Source organism: Symphalangus syndactylus, chromosome 22, assembly GCF_028878055.3.
Source record: "Symphalangus syndactylus isolate Jambi chromosome 22, NHGRI_mSymSyn1-v2.1_pri, whole genome shotgun sequence".
In the NCBI taxonomy this organism is placed as follows: domain Eukaryota; kingdom Metazoa; phylum Chordata; class Mammalia; order Primates; family Hylobatidae; genus Symphalangus; species Symphalangus syndactylus.
Window position 1 is genome coordinate 34,379,001 of NC_072444.2, and position 16,658 is coordinate 34,395,658.

General features: G+C 57.0%; 1 protein-coding gene across 12 annotated transcripts in view; it reads left to right on the forward strand.

Annotated features, from left to right (window-relative positions):
- The window catches only part of MORN1 (MORN repeat containing 1), a 74,387-nt gene that overhangs the window by 850 nt on the left and 56,879 nt on the right, over positions 1-16,658 (forward strand). For 7 of the 12 annotated variants that reach the window (XM_063632060.1, XM_063632062.1, XM_063632061.1 and 4 more), the window contains exons 1-7: positions 13-792; positions 911-982; positions 2,547-2,645; positions 3,354-3,464; positions 5,008-5,098; positions 5,817-5,904; positions 16,530-16,626. In XM_063632060.1, the coding sequence (XP_063488130.1) occupies positions 504-792; positions 911-982; positions 2,547-2,645; positions 3,354-3,464; positions 5,008-5,098; positions 5,817-5,904; positions 16,530-16,626 (847 nt within the window). In that variant the 5' untranslated portion in view covers positions 13-503. Of the gene's footprint in view, positions 1-12; positions 793-910; positions 983-2,546; positions 2,646-3,353; positions 3,465-5,007; positions 5,099-5,816; positions 5,905-12,020; positions 13,558-16,529; positions 16,627-16,658 lie in introns of those variants that run through there. The other 5 variants (XM_063632058.1, XM_055262582.2, XM_055262587.2 and 2 more) reach the window with 3 other exon arrangements.

Sequence of the window (16,658 nt, forward strand, 5' to 3'; positions counted from 1 at the left end):
GTGGTGCCTTCTGTAGTTCCAGCTACTCGGGAGGCTGAGGCAGGAGAATCGCTTGAACCCAGGAAGTGGAGGTTGCAGTGAGCCGAGATCGCGCCACTGCACCCCAGCCTGGGCGACAGAGCAAGACTCAGTCTCAAAAAAAAAAAAAAAAAAAAAAGATCAGGTTTTGATAGGCACTGTTTCTAGAATCAAATAAACGGGTCTGGAATGAACTCAGAGCTAACACTAGTATCTTCAGGTAGAACCTGACCCTGATTTGGGACAGATACAGTAGCCTGTGGTAACCCCCTGCCCTCCTCCCCGACATTTTCCCGTAAACTCTGCCCCCAAGATGTGCCTGGGGAACTGGTGGGGAGGGAGCCCTGCCCATTCCAGGAACTGCGGGAATTGGCGGGTGGCACATCCAGCAACTAGGAAGAGATGAAGCCGGCCAGGCCGTCCTTGGGTATGAGTGTGGATTTTCGCCCCAGGGATAGGAGGCCACTGAAGGGCCACAGCAGGGGATGGGAGAGTCCGCTCCTCCCCTGTGTGCCTCACTGACACTGCCGCTCTGCCTTCCCCTGGCTCACTCATCTCCTGCAACAAGGCTCCCAACCTGCCCCTCACCACCTCCCAAGCACCTCTGCTCTCTCAAGGACCTGCACTTGTTTCAAGCCAGCCGTCCTCTCACTGGGCCTGTCTTCTCTGCACCAAGTAGGTCCTCATCGTCACATAATCAAATGAGCAAATGGATGGCCCAACAGTCGACAGGAGAGCTCATGAGCCCCACAGGTCGCCTCTGGTCTGCTGAAGGTGACGTGTACCAACCCCTTGAAGGCTCTCAAGGGAGCTGCACTCCGTCCTTCAGCACTGGAGACCATCCCTCATCTCAGTGTCTGTGCTTACCTGTGTGTGTCTTCTCAATACTCAGGTTATGGTGTCTACGTATACCCAAATTCCTTCTTTCGATATGAAGGAGAATGGAAAGGAGGGAGGAAGCACGGTGAGAAGCCTCTGTGGTCTCTTCTTGCAGCTGCTGCCCCACAGCTGATGAAGCCACTTTCTCCCCGGGAGGTTGGGTGGGCAAGTGGCATTTCCTGTAGCTTTCGAGCCCATTGTACCCTGGTGCTTCCCTGGCTGCTCAGGGTAAGGCTGGATGGGCAGGGGAAACAGAGGCCTGGGAGACCCTCCTGGAGGGCCACCTTTAGCAAAGGAAGCTGCAACTTAGAAATTCTCCCTAGAGGTTGAGTTCATTTGTCTTTTCCAGACTGAAAACAAGCTTTATGGTTTATTTCTGATTATAAAGAGAACCTACTTTGTAGTAAGTCTAAGTAATAGAAGAAAGAAAGTGTAAAGTCAGGCCAAGCGCAGTGGCTCACGCCTGTAATCCCAGTACTTTGGGAGGCCAAGGTGGGCGGATCACTTGAGGTCAGGAGTTCCAGAACAGCCTGACCAGCATGCTGAAACCCTGACCCTACTAAAAATACAATAATAGCTGGACGTGGTAAGGCACACCTGTAATCCCAGCTACTCGGCAGGCTGCCCCAGGAGAATCCCTTGAACACAAGAGGCAGAGGTTGCAGTCACCTGAGATTGTGCCACTGCACTCCAGCCTGGGTGACAGACTGAGACTCCATCTCAAAACAAAACAAAGCAAGTATAAAGTCAATAACACCTGTACCCCCCAACCCCAGGCAAGTGCCATGAACCTTCGGCGGTGTGGACGTTCCTGCCACTGTGCTCCTCACGCAGTTTTGTTTCTGCTCTCTGCCAGTTTTTCTTTTCTTTTCTTTTTTTTTTTTTTTTTTTGAGACAGAGTTTTGCTCTTGTTGCCCAGGCTGGAGTGCAATGGTGCCATCTCGGCTCACTGCAACCTCCGGCTCCTGGGTTCAAGCGATTCTCCTGCTTCAGCCTCCCGAGTAGCTGGGATTACAGGCACCTGCCACCACGCCCAGCTAATTTTTGTATTTTTAGTAGAGATGCAGTTTTGCCATGTTGGCCAGGCTGGTCTCGAACTCTTGATCTCAGTTGATCCGCCCACCTCGACCTCCCAAAGTGCTGGGATTACAGGCATGAGACACTGCGCCCAGCCACTCTGCCCAGTTTTCTTTTCTTTTCTTTTTTTTTTTTTTGACAGTCTCGCTCTGTCACCCAGGCTGGAGTGCAGTGGTGCAATCACGGCTCTCTGCAGCCTCAACCTCCTGGCTCAAGTGATCCTCCCACCTCAGCCTCCTGAGCAGCTGGAACCACAAACATGTACCACCATACCCAGCTAATTTTTAAAATTTTGTGTAGAGACGGGGTCTCTCCGTGTTGTTCAGGCTGGTTGCCTGCACTTTGATTCCTTTGCTTGTTCTGGCTAAGGCGCAGGCTGCTCAGGCATGTTTCGGCAGATGTTTTTGAGAACATTTTTTTATTTTTAAATACATGTATAGCCTGAGTGATGGAGCCAAACACAGGTTTTGAAGCCAAGCTCTTCGTTCTGAGAAACAGGCCCAACACTGCACAGTGTCATTCGCAGTCAACCCAACCACTGTCTGAGTTCACATGACGATTTTTCCTGCCAGGTCACGGGAAGTTGTTATTTAAAGATGGCAGTTATTACGAAGGGGCGTTTGTGGACGGAGAGATCATGGGAGAAGGCCGCCGGCACTGGGCCTGGTCAGGTGAGCTCTAGCCAGGATGGCACATTCACTCCTTTCTCATAACCCATCGGGCTCAGTTGGTCCCGCGAGTCTAGACGCAGGAGGTGTGATATGTAGACGGGAAGCTTTGTGCCGTGAGGGGCCTGGCCTACTGGGAAGCCCGGGGGACCTGACAGAGGCTCTGTGGTCCCCGCTGAGAGCAACTCAGGCTTCCAGAGACACTTTCCTAGAATAAAGATTTTTCTGTCCCAAGTTACACTATTTCCTTTTATTTAAAGCTATTTCAGCCACATTGTATCCCTAGGTGGGAAACCAGCTTTGGGGACTCATTGCCAGGAGCTATGTCTCCAGGAACCTCAGACCCTCACACCAGAGGGGTCGGTGGCTTTTCAGTGGAGGTGTTTTCTCTCAGGCTTGGCTTTCAGTTTTTAAAGAGCCAGGGAAAAATCTCACCCTTCACCTTGCAAACTGACCAGAGGGTCCTTTGCCCTCAGGATAGATGCCCACAGAGAGTGTCTGCCTGGGGCTGTCTGCATGCCCAGCTGTTGGGGAGACCAGACCTGCTTACCATGTTTTCCCTCATGAACCAGACTGAGTAGTATGATGGAGGCAGGGACGTCCATTCTGGAATGGTTCCTGCGTCTCATGGGTCAGGGACAGAGGAGAGCTGACTGGGGCCGCAGCCCTGAACTGAACCTTCTGTCTCCCCTCCTCCTTGTGCACATGCAGGAGACACCTTTTCTGGACAGTTTGTTCTGGGAGAGCCTCAAGGATACGGCGTCATGGAGTACAAAGCTGGCGGATGTTACGAAGGGGAGGTCTCCCACGGCATGCGGGAAGGTCTGGTGTCCACAGGAGCCGGGTGCTGTGAGGGCGGGCACTTTCAGGACACGGAATCCTACTTCCACTCGGGTTCGGGAACCTCTGATAGGGCCTGCCTGACTTCAGATGGTGGGAAAGGAGTTAGGGGGCCCATGCCCTCTTCTTCCCACCCCTAGGCCATGTCCTATGCCCTGCGTATACCAGTATGCCCACCTGCGTACACCAGTATGCCCACCGGGTCCTGTGGTGCTTGGTGCAGCTCTGTTATTCACTACCGCGGAACAGACATCCGTGGCTTAGGGGTTAAAATGGCCACTGCTTTATTAACTGCCCCTGATCCTGGGGTCAGTAGGTTGGCCTGGGCCCTGCGGGGAGGGGCTTCTGGTCTGGTCTCATGTGAGGTCACTAAATGGCTACAGCCACAGCAACTCCGCCAGGCCTGAGGGTCCCTGAGGTCCTCATAGGCCTGGGAAGCCCAGCTCCTTGCCCAGTAGTCTTGGACAGCTTAGCCACTTCCTCCACATTCTGTTGGCCCAAGCAAGTCAGGAGGCCAGACTCAAGCCAGGAGGGGCTGTGCCCTGTCCCTCTACCCAGCCAAGCCAGGCCCAGCACGGTCCACAGTCCCACAGCCAAAAGGCCACCCGCACCCGAGACAGGAGTCAAGCACATAATACCCTCCACCACAGACGGAGCTTCTTTTTCCAGTGTTTTCCTTATGTTAAGAAGCAGAGGCCAGGCGTGGTGGCTCACACTTGTAATCCCAGCACTTTGGGAGGCCAAGGTGGGTGGATCACCTGAGGTCAGGAGTTTGAGACCATCCTTGGCAAAATGGTGAAACTCTGTCTCTACTAAAAATACAAAAATGGCTGGGCATGGTGGCACACACCTGTAATCCCAGCTACTCAGGAGGCTGAGGCAGGACAATCACTTGAACCCGGGAGGCAGAGGTTGTTGTGAGCCGAGATCATGCCACTACACTCCAGCCTGGCGACAGAGCGGGACTCCGTCTCAAAATCAAAGCAACAACAGCAACAAAACAAAAGCAGCAGAAATACTCTCAAATTTCTGAGTTGTCCAAAATCTGAAAATGCCACAGTTTACGAATCCCTATCCTCTTTTGAGTCTTTCCTCGTTCAGGTCAAGCCCTGCCCTCCTCACTGTGAACTTGAAGTTTCTTGTAAAAACAAATGACAGGCCCAAACTGCACCCATCCTCACCCCAGCAGGACGCAGAGCCTGTGCAGCCTCAGATGGCAGTCTGCAGGGCCCCTCGACAGCACCTTTCAGAACTGGACCCCAGGGCCATTTTTGCTGCCCTGTCAGCTGACCGACCTGTCCCAAAGCACATCCGCCCTTGCTGTTCAGAGCCTCCCCGAGCCGTGCCGAGGCCTCTGTGTAGCCAGGCCTGGAGGGTCTGTCATGTTCTTGGGGGGGCCCTGAGCCCCATGCCTCCTAGACTCACTGCTTTCCTCCTGCCCGCCCTCCAGGGAGCAGAGGGCAGATTCCTTCTCAGATGCAGGAGGAGGCACAAAGCCAAGTCTGTCTCTCGGTCCCTTCTCCAGGACACGGGTTTCTGGTGGACCAGGATGGACAAGTGTACCAGGGCTCCTTCCACGACAACAAGAGGCACGGCCATGGGCAGATGCTCTTTAAGTGAGTATGAGTCTTGCAGGTGCTGCCTGGCACGTGACAGATACACAGGGCAAGTGTGAGGCCATGTGGCCTGGGAGTGTAGACAGGACTGCCATGGGACACCCCGGGCCTATTCCGGCCCCTGCTGTCTACCCACCACCCCCCCAGTGCCAAGTTGTTGAACCATATTCTGTAATTTTCCCCTTGTTTATTGAAATTGACCAATTGTGTGTTTAGTAGATAAAACATCACCCCCCCCCCAATTAAAATACCTCCTGAGAATGTCAGGTTGGCAGCAAAGTGGCACCACAGGAGCATCTCCAGGTCTAAATGAGGATGGGGGCACCCTCCGGCCAGCAGAGCCTCCCGCCTCCCAAGTGCTGGGCATCTTCAGCCCGTGTGGAAATTCCCACGGCGGAGTCTCAGCCTCACTGGCTGTGGAGACTGCAGCCCCCTCCCATTGCCTTTCCTGTGTCATTTCCCATTTTGAGTGGCGGAAGCTGAGCGCGTCCTGAGCAGGCCTACCATCTAGGGTGGGGGTGGGCGGACGTGTCCCCACCGCCTGTCGTCGGCCTCCAGCCGGCCCTGGCGAGGCAGGAGCTCTTGGGGCCATCTGCTCGGGCCTATTTTTGCCTTGGTCCCGCGGTGCCTGCGGAGCCCGGTGGGAGGAGCCGGTCTGAGTCACTGCCACCACCTGGCTCCCCCTGTTGAGAGTGGACTCTGTGCGTGTGTCCCCCAGGAACGGTGACAAGTACGACGGCGACTGGGTCCGGGACCAGCGTCAGGGACATGGGGTGCTGCGCTGCGCTGACGGCTCCACCTACGAGGTACCCGGGGGCGCACAACGCCTGCTGCCCAGAGGGTACAGGTCTCGTGGTGGGCAGGGTGGGTAGGGTGTATGGGGAGCCTCACCCTGGCAGCTTCTGCACGTGCCAGGCCCTGCAATTCCCTTATCCCGTGTGGGAAGATAAGTTTCTCTCTCCCCTCACAGTTCCCTGTTGGGAAAAGAGAAAAACAAACAGGAGTGTATTCATATGTGTGCCTTGTGTATACTCGGGAGATACGCGGAGAGGCAGGGAAGCTCACAGGCGGCTCTCACTTTTGACTTAAATCCATTTTCAGCCAAACCAAAGGAAGAAGGGTGTTGGGGGCCAGTGACGGGGATAAGCCTTGTGGTACAGCTAAGGCGGGGCCTTCTCCACCGACAGGAGCCTTTGCGCCTCGGTGATCTGGGGCCTTTCTCTTCCTGGTACGGAGAGGAGATACCCTTACCAGTGGAATTTCCTTTACGGATGCAAATTTTTCTTACAAAAGGGAGCTTCTCCTGTGTCTGCAGTTTCTCAAAATAATCTGCTCAAAATAGTGCTGATGCCAAAGAGGCAGATTTGGGGGTGGTACATTCTGGTCTGTGACAGGCCCCACAAGGCAGAGACTAGGATTGTTCTCGGGGGCATGGGGCAGTGGCCCCGTGAGTGCAGAGAACAAATTTCAGGATGTTTGGAGGAGAGGACGCCAGACTTGTTGACAGGCTGGATGTGCAGGCAAAGGCAAGAGAAGAGTCAAGGTTGGTGCCTGAGCTCTCGGTCTGAGCATTGAATGGATAGTGGGGCCTGGTTCAGGACGCAGTCAGGAGGCAGAAGCAACGCCGATCACTCCAATGGGGAAAAATGTAATGAAAAAATCACTAACAAGAATGATTCAGGAGACAGAAACCACACCCATCACTCCAATGGGGAAAACGAAAGAGTCACTAACAAGGACGAAGCAGCTAGCTACCAAAAAGGGCAGGAGAAGGAATAGCAACATCGCAATGTCAGGAGGGGGCCTGGAGACAGACCCTCCGCGGTGGAGTCTGGGAGTGATGTGGTTGCTGCTTGGGCTGGGCTGCAGGCCTGAGCTCCTAGCTGGTGGGAAGGGGAGGCTGCTGGTCCACAGCATGAGGGGGCTTCACGGTTAACCAAGCCATCCCCCATGCTGGCTGTGAGGCACCAGCAGAATTGAGGGCCTCAGGAGCCCAGGTGCTGCTGTGTGAGGCTGTCACAGCCATGAGGATGACCATGACTGCAAGGGCTGCGAGGGGCCCCCTGAGCATCCAGCAGCACTAACAGGAAGGAACCACACGTGCAGGTCTCTAAACACAGCGCAGGTCACAGTCAGAGAATCAGGACTGCTGTGGCCATGGAGAGGAGTCCCTCGTTCCTTAAAGCCTCGGGGCTGCTTTGATGAGAAACGCAACATTTAATTGTGTGGGTCGCAGAATTACAATGTCAGTTGAATTCCCTTCCTTGCCAAGATTCTCCTGTGAAAGTTGGAGCAGCGGTTGGAGAGAATGGTCCCTGGAACTAGGAGGAACCCAGCACCCTCCTGAGACTCAGACCTCCACAGAGAGGGTGTGGCTGCCAGCCCAGGTGGTAGAGAGGTTTTCTAGGGTGCCAGGGGCCAAAGCTACTTCTCAGGAAACTCCCCCTGAGGTGCAGGAGACGCTTACCAGAGACCAGACACTGGGGTTTTCCACAGGCCACTGGCCCCGACCATAGGAGTTAAAGTAGAAGCACTGCCTCCCACAGTCCCGCCTTGTTCTCTGTTGACAAAGCCTGGCATTGCACTTGCTGGCAAAGGAGAAACGTTGACAGGGTCCAGTTCCCGTCAGGCAAAAGTGGGCAAGGAAGGGGGGTGCTGGGAGCTGAGAGGTGATGGATTGGCAGTTGGCATGCGGCCACGTGGGGATGGAGGAGATGGGGGTGGGGATGGGAGCTTCATCCTGGCTGGCACAGCTGCCTGCAGCAGGGCCTCAGAGGTGGTCAGATGTGGGGCCCCTGGAGGGGTGGTCAGGCGGGAGGTGCAGCGTGGCACCCCTCTGCATGCGTGTCCACCCTCCCTGCTCTTGAAACAGAGCATCCTGCTTGGGTAAAAGTGCCACCCATGCCCACTCCAGGGACTGCCAGCCCTGCTCAGGGCAGTTGGCCATTGGCAGTGTCCTTGCTGGACCACGGGAGTCCACGTCAGCGTCGTTGCTGCCCCTGCTGGCCTGGGCTGGTGCTGCAAGTTCTCACCTGAGCCATATGCAGGAGATGCTGTAGCCAGGCCAAGGCTCTGCCTCTTCTCCCCTGGGGATGTGTGTCCATCCTACAGGACCAGACTTCACTGCGTGCTGGGGCAGCCACTGCTCCCTTGTCTTCACTGTCCAGAGTGGCAGTGGGAGAGTGTGGCCAAGGGAGTCCCTGGGCAGAATTCTCTTCTGCCCGCCCCTTCCCACCCCAGCACACCCGGGCCCCCACCCCACTGCCACCATGACAGTTCCCTCGCCTTGCAGGGCTAGGGCGAAGCTGGGGCCGGCGCTGGTGCACAGCTCTGGAGCTTGGGCTCAGGTGTGTGGTTTCACTTCCTGGGTGCCAGGCGCTGCTGTCAGCCTCTCGGTGCATTGGTTCATGATCCCCACCTGTCCAAGCAGGGCATAGGTGAGGAAGCTGAGGTGCAATGATGGCAGGCTCCCTCACCAGGGAATGGCAAGGCAGCCCTGGGGGCCCCCGGCCACTCACCCAATCCTCACGTTCCCTGAGATTCAGGAGGACCTGGTCAGGGCCTGTCTTGTGGCCTAGGGACACAGAGGTGCCGCCTGCTGCCAGACAGAGCCATCCGCTCCAGCCTGGGCTGGGCAAGAAGCAGCTCCTGTTCTTCCAGAGGACCATGGACAGCTTTGTCTTCCCCATCCCCACTCCCAGCACAGCCCTGTCCCCAGAGGCTGTTCTGTCCCACAGGTCCCCTGGCTACCACCCAGGCGCCAACTCGGGTCCACACTGCTTGCTGGTCACCAGCGCCCTGGACCAAGAGAGAGGACCAGGCAAGGGACGGCCCCCTCCCTCCTGGGCTGACAGCAGCAGGGTGCTCAGCGCATCCACCAGGGGGCAGCCCAGCCCTGTCCCGGCACCACACTGGCCTGGGCCTTGCCAGAGGGAGGCGGCTCCTCCCCGGGAGCCCAGAGCTTATTCCCAGGCCATGAGTTTGGACCGGGGAGGATGGCCTAGGATGGCCACTGGGCCCAAGGGCTGGCTGGGTACTCCTGAGAGCCGGGCCCCCAAGCGGCCCCCCAGGCCCTTCTGCTTGGGATGGTTTCTCCCCTTGGTGCTAAAGTCTTGAATTCTGCAGAGAGTTTTGCAGAGCATTTCTGTGAGCGTCTTGGTGCAAAACCCTTCTAGTGACCGACATTCCTGGGGTTATAACATGACCTCCCCACTCCTCTGCCATCCAGGCCCGTAGGACTGGGAGACCTGGGCAAGCCCTGGGACCGCCTGCCAACCGAGGCCCGCACACCCTCACCAGGCAGGCCCATGGCTTGAGCTCCCTGGGGACACTGCTCGCTGCCCCATGGGGTGCCCTGGGCAATGTCACCGGTGGCAGCAGTCCCCTGGCCTTCTCCACACTGCTGACACCCGCAGGCACGGGGAGACCATGGCCAGTGAACTGCCTGCTCCTCCAGCACCTTCTCCAGGCATTGCTCTTGCCCAGACTGATGTAGACACTACGAACAGAGAAGGGCGCCTGAGGCCAAAAGGACAGGCTGGGCCCCCATGCCCTCAGGTCAGGACTGGGCCGGGGCTGCCTCCCACGCAGCACAGCCGTGGCTGCCAGACCACACTTCAGAGGCAGGAGGTTTTCACATGGCTGTTTGTGCAAGAAAACATTACTAGGTCTGTCCCTTGGACTCTGGTTAATGAGGAGAAGCGAGGCTTTCTTGGCTCAGCTGCTCAGTTCTCTGCTCTGCATCTTAGTGCTGGGCCCTCTAGTCACAGTTCCTCTCCTCCACCTTCAGCCTGGAGAGTAAACGGCATCGACCCAGAGAGGCAGCAGCCTCCAGAGATGGGAGTCAGGCCACACATCCCAAGAGCTGTCCAGAGTGAGGGGACAGCCGTTCCTTGTGGTGTCATTAGTCAAACATTTAGCCTGCTTTAAAAAACATTTTGTCGACCAGGCACGGTGGCTCACACCTGTAATCTCAGCACTTTGGGAGGCCGAGGTGGGAGGACTGCTTGAGCCCAGGAGTTCAAGACCAGCCTGGGCAACATAGGGAGACCCTGTCTCTACAAAAGAAGTTTTAAAAAATACAAAATTAGGCCAGGTGCAGTGGCTCAGGCCTGTAATCCCAGCACTTTGGGAGGCCAAAGTGGGAGGATTCCTTGGGCCCGGGAGTTCAAGACCAGCCTGGGCAACATAGGGAGACCCTGTCTCTACAAAAGAATTTTTTAAAAACACAAAATTAGCCAAGTGTGGTGGCACACACCTGTGGCCCCAGCTACTCAGGAGGCTGAGGAGGGAGGATCGCTTGCACCTGGGAGGCAGAGGTTGTAGTGAGCTGAGATCACGCCCACTGCACTCCAGCCTGGGCAATAGAGCAAGACCCTGTCTCAAAAATAAAAAACCAAAACACCAACCATTTTGTCATGGTAAGATCCATATAACATAAAACTTAGCATCTTAACTACTTTTTGTTTTGAAGAGGCGCGGTCTCACTGTGTTGCCCAGGCTAATCTCCAATTCCTCGGCCCCAAGTGCTTCTGCTTTGGCCCCCAAAAGGGCTGGGATTTCAGGTGCGAGCCACTGCACTGGGCCATGACCATTTTTAAGCATGCAGTGGAGTGGCAGGAGGCACATGCACATTTTGTGCAGCCACAACCACATCCACCTCCAGCACTTTGTCACCTTCCCACCCGAACCTCTGTCCCCATCCAACACGAACTCCGCACGCTCCCACCCCTGGCAACCACCGTTCCACTGTGTGTCTGTGACTCTTGATCTCAGGGCCTCCTGTGAGTGGTGTCCTTTCGTGCCAGGCTTGTTTCACCCAGCACGGTGTCCCTAGAAGCCTCCATGCTGGAGCCTGGGCCAGCCCCTCCTTCCTTCCTAAGGCTGAGCCAGGCCCGCCCCCGCCCCCCCCCCTTGTGGACAGACATGCTTCTCTGCCCATCTGTGGGTGGACTCTGGGGAGGCTTCCCCTCCTGGGTCCTGTGGGTGATGCTGCTGTGAATACAGCTGCACAGACGGGCCGCAGCCCCAGAAGTGAGACCGCTGCATCGGATGGTGATTCTGTTTTTAATTTTCGAGGAACCGCCATGCTGTTCTCCACAGCAGCCTCACCCTTTTACCTTCCTGCCCACAGTGTACACCGGTCCAGTTCCTCCCCAGCCTCACCAACACTGGTTATTTTCTGTTGTTTTTGTAAAAGGTTACCCAAATGAGTATTAGCCCTCTTGACAATAACCACAATTGAGACGCAAGCCCACCCACTGTCAGCCGTGGCCACCACTGCACACCCGGTCTCCCCGTCTTTGACGCTTCTTGGCGGCTGTAGTCTCCCCCAGTCCTGGCCACCAGCTGTCCCCCCCCGGGAGCACCTGCCCCTCACTATGTTGGTGCTGCCAGGCTTTGTGGAGTGCCTTTGTGCACAGGAGTTTGGCCTTTTGACTTCTTCCCTGGGAGCTTAAGCCATCGATCAAGGCCACGAGGCAGGCGCTGGGACCTTCTTGGACACTGAGTTGCCTCTCAGAACTGCCCTGCCCCTCCAGCCACACCCCAACCAGCGCCGGCTGTTCGTTTATTTTCAGAGATCATTTTATGTTCTGAAAAGACTAGAAAGTGGTAAGTCCTTTTTTCTCTCTCTCCTGGCCTTCGCCTCTGCCCACCTCGGAGCATGCCCTTGGCACCTCCTACATCAGCTCTGATCCACCCATCTATAGTAGGAGAAACTCCAGGAGACATCGGCTGCTACGCAGGCACTGTGAGCTCGGGGTTGGCGAGGCCCCTCCGGGAGACCTGTTCTCCCTGTCGACAGCAGGTGTGTCTCCTGCCTTACAGCCAGTATATTCCTTAATGCAGAGCTCTGTGAAGAACCTTTTTTAAAAAATGCATTCTAGAAAAAAATGCATTCCTGAAAATAAATGTGTTACAGCTTCTTCTGACGGAAAATAAGAACAGCGGATCCCAAAGCAGAGAAGGCTCCTCTTCCACAGGGACAGGAGCCACGCGGCTCAGGCCGGTCCCGGAAGCCACAGAGGTCCTGGGCCACCAGCACCCCCACCAGCCTGCGACGCCTCAGCCATCTCCATCCCCCCAACTCCTAGTTTACAGCTTACTGCCTCGACCTCCCAGGACCCTAGGGCTTGGGCAGGCCCCACACGTCCTCCAGAACATCCTTGGTGGGAGCCGGACCAGAACGCAGAGCAGACAGAGTGGAGGCCACACGTGTGTGTGCACATCAGAGCGTCTCCTACCCACGTTGGCAGCACCGCGGCCCTCCGGGTGTCCCTGGCTATATCAGCTGCACCATGAGTGTTGGCTGTCTCACACGCCAGCTTTCCCAGAGTCGCCGCTGGGTGCCAAGCACCTGCTCACTGCACGGAGCAGGTGGCTCCTTCTGGGCGGCTTTGCCTGCCGCAGTCCCCAGGCCTCCTCTCCTCAGCTGGGCGTGTGTGGGAATGCCCAACCACGGGCCTCCACGGGGCCTACAGCCTCCACATTTGGGCCTACTGTCCTCGGACCCAGAGGTCACAGTCCGGGAAGCCTGGGCCAGTGGGGGACCCTTGGGGTGCATGTAACACTGAGAATCATGTAGATAATTTGAGGTGTTTGAGCACGCATGGCCTGTGGGGAGTCTGGCCGGCTTGCCTCATGTGGACCCCTCACCACCCTGGGGCAGAGGAGGGGGCCGGCTTTTGGGGCCGTCGTGGAAAAACTAGGGTTACACTAGGGCAGGCCCCATGTTCCCTCTGGAACTCCTCACGGTTCACACCTTGAAGCCTAGGGACTTGCGATGGGACCAGCGAGGTCAAACGCAGGACTCCTGGTCCTCACTGTTACCAGGAAGTGACTCAAATGGCCGATCTTCAGAAACCGGAGCTAGCCCCACCTGTCCCACCAAGGCACACCAGCCCCTGAGCAGTCACAGGGCCCAGGCAGGAGGGTCCGGCGGGCTCCTCACTCATGCCATGGCCTGAGGGGGCTGTGCAGCTGGTCCTCGGAGCCCCCACCTGATGCACCAGGCCGTGAACCTCAGCAAAGGCCCCGTCTCTCGATGCCCAAGGTTTGGCAATGGTTGGGGGTTACTTTTTCCAGACTACAACACCCTCGAGGCCGACACTGGGGAAAGCTGGAGCCCCCGCTCTTCACCCCCACCTCCAAGGGCTGTCGAACCCCAAGGAGCACCAGACCCAGGACCCCCCCAGGAGGGCCAGAGGCAGGAAGTGCCTGATGGTGCCACGGGAGGGTGGACGCCTGACCAGGGCCTGAAAACAGAGGGCGTCGCTTCCAATAAAGCATGGAAAGAAAACAGCATGAATGGACCAGAAGCGCTTCCCAGAGGGAGAAAGAAGAGCACTCACAACCTCTTCTGCCGCAGGCTGCTTGGAGTGGGCCAGCGCCAGAGCAGTCCCTGCACCAGCCGAGCTGTCCGAGCTCATCGACTATCAAAGGAAGATGTGAGCCTTTGGGTGAGTGGTGCTGGGAGCTGGGGAGAGCCGAGCACTGCCCGGGGCCTCCTGAGTGCTCTGCCACCCGGCCGAGCAGGGCAGGGAAGGGAGGGCCCCTCACAGAGGACACCCTTGTGGTCCTGGGGTTGCCTTTGTGACCAAGGGGGATGTATGTCTGTCACCATCATTCTGCACGACCGCTTCCTGACTTTGGAACCGCTGTTCGCCTCTTTATTTTGGGTGTGGACCTGGACCCCAAGTGGCCCTTCCCCAAAGGTCATGTGACCATCACCACCTTCCTGTGTCCCACACCGCACACCTGTGCTCACCTGGGTGCCAGGCAGTGGCCCAGCAGGGAGGAAGAGGGTCAGCAGGTGGCAGCATGCCCATTCCTCAGTCCCAGCCTCTGTGTGGCTGAGGCCCTGCACGTAACTCTCCACGCTGGGCATTGGCCTGGACTGTGTCTGGGTGCTCCCTGAGGCCCGGGCGGGAGGCAGCTGCTCCAGGACTCTCAGCGCCCCAGTCTGTGCCATCAGCAGGAGGATCAGGAGCCTCTCCTGCACCCTATTTAATAAGCTCTTGCTCGTTCCTGCTTGGGGTGCATGCAACAGAAACAGCCGAATTGTCAAAGGTGTGATTGATAACATGAATTAGACAAGACCGTGCTATTGGATCAGTTGAATTGATCACTCAAATATGCTTGGACTAACCAAGTGCTGCATGAAAGCTTGCCCAGCTCAGCTCTCCCACCCGGACACCAGCGGTGGGTACCGAGGATGCCAAGCCCTGACCTGATTGCTCCGCACCCAGGGAGGGGGATGCCAGGCAGGCTTGTGCCACATACGTGAGCCGCAGCCCCAGACCAACCGTGGCTGGAGCCACTCACCCCAAAGGTGGGCTCTGCACCTCTGCATTTCTCATGACGTGAGTGTGTCTGGCTTCCCCTGCCCAGCCACAGCCTCGCTGGATACTCACCCTGGACGCCATATTGCAGCTGGTGTCAGTCCTGTCCCGCAGCTCCACCTCCCTCCTCCTGAAAGCCTGGGGCACCTTCCAGAGGCCGAGCAGGTGGAAGGGGGCAAAGACCAGACATTGCCATTCTCATTACTGACGGTGACGGGGGCCCCGGATGCCCTGAAGAGCCCTCAGCTGTGCGCTGACTCGCGGCTCTCCCCGTCCAGCGTGAATGAGATGAGAGACAGAGTGAGGACGATGGTCCCAGGAAGGGACCCTCAAGAAATGCTAATCAAATGCAGTGGACTCTTGCCCAGTTTGGTGGGAATGTCTGGAGTCACAGGACAGAGAGTTGAGGGGGCAAGGCTGAGGGGAGGTGCTCTGTGGATGCAAGGGTGCCCATGGCCTCCAACAGGGCATGGCCTCCAGGCATGCCGTGCAGCAGCGGTCAGGGCAGCCCATGGACTCTGCGCCAGTCCTTGGTATCTGAACCCCAGAACCACTCTCACCTGACCCCTCATGTGGTCAGCTCTGGGGCCCCCATCCACTGTAGTTGTTAGTGTGGGTGGTGCTTGCCCAGGGCCCAGGGTGGCACGGTGAACCGGACTCTGATCTTCAGGGCAACTGTCTGGGCCAGTGGGGTGACGTCAGTGGTGCACTCAGCTTGGAACACTGCAGGAATGCAGCCGGGTGGGTGCTGGCTGGGATCTTGGGGTCTGGGTGCTGGAGGGACAAGAGCCTCAGAGCAAGGGCCCTGTCCACACTGCAGCCGGGCCTCTGCCCACCTGGCACCCCGAGCTGGCTGCCCAGCCTCTCCTGAAGCTAGAGCTGCCTTTTTGTTGCCTCCGGGCACCCACGCGGGCTGCCAGTTGTCTCAGATCGGAGCCCCCTGCCTGGAGGCGTGAGCCAGCCGTGCTCCCAGCCAGCAGCTGTGAGTTGCCCCTGCCCTGCCCCGCCCCCAGCTGATAGCCTGGACCTGGAGGCTCCTCTTTAGCCACTCTGCAAATGCGATCCACACACCCCGCCAGCCCCTCATGCACCGTGGCTCTCCCTGGCCTTTGGGGCAATCCAGTCGCCTTCAGGGCTTGTCTGCAGAGGCTCTGTCTCCCTGCGGCCAGAGAGCTCCAGCACCATCCACTTCTCCCTGGTCTGCCACACTCCTCAGCCCTGGCCCTCAGCCCTCACTGTCTCTTCTCACACATCTCAGGGCCCAGGATCCGTGGAGAGGCCCCAGAAGGCACGCACTGCGCCCTGCAGACCTGCCGCGGCTGCCTCAGGGTTCCCCTGGGAAAGGCACCCAGGGAGGGCCGGGCAGGGAAGCAGGAGCCCACTTGGCTCCTGCCAAAGAGTGAACAGCAGCAAAACGTGTCTTTGGTTAATTTTCCTTCTAATAGAAGTAATTTAGAGTCAAATGAAATACCCTGAAATTTTCCATGAAAATAATCACCTTGCTATTTCACATGATTTTCCCAGGCTTTGTTGTATGACTTGGAAACCAGGCTTGTTATGAAGGAGGCAGAGTTGGGGTATGCAGCGAACAGGCATTTCTCCCAAGTGCACGGGCACATTTTTTCAAACTGTGTTTTTTAATTGGCCTCTTCATGTATAAATGAACAGTGTAACAGACAAGCAGGGCACCTTAATCCCAACGCCACAGTCGGCCAGTTTGCAGGTTCAGGCCTCCTTTATGATACATGCCACAAACGCAATATCTTTGTATTAAAAGGATTTTTTTGCAGAAATGTGCCCGTTCGAGGTTTTGTTTGCATTTTATATACTGTGCCATTGTTCCCATACCTCCTGGCATCGTTAAAATTCAAAAGGGAGTATATTTTGCAAAGCAAATTGGATCGCATTCTAATGAAACATAGTTTCTCACCACCAAGGGACAGGCTGCAAGGACCCTCGAGACGATGTGGTTTTCTAGCAGCCTTTGGTCCTAGGGCCCTACTGTAGCCCCAGGAAGCCGCAGTGCCATGCGGGGACCCACAAAAGCCCCTTGGGAGCCACCAGCCTGAGCCTCACCCTTCTCTCTGCAGGGACAGTGGCACAGCGACATCTTCAGTGGACTGGGCAGCATGGCCCACTGCTCAGGGGTCACCTATTACGGGTTGTGGATCAACGGCCACCCAGCAGGTAGGTGTCCCTGCCTTCCTGTGGGCACTGTG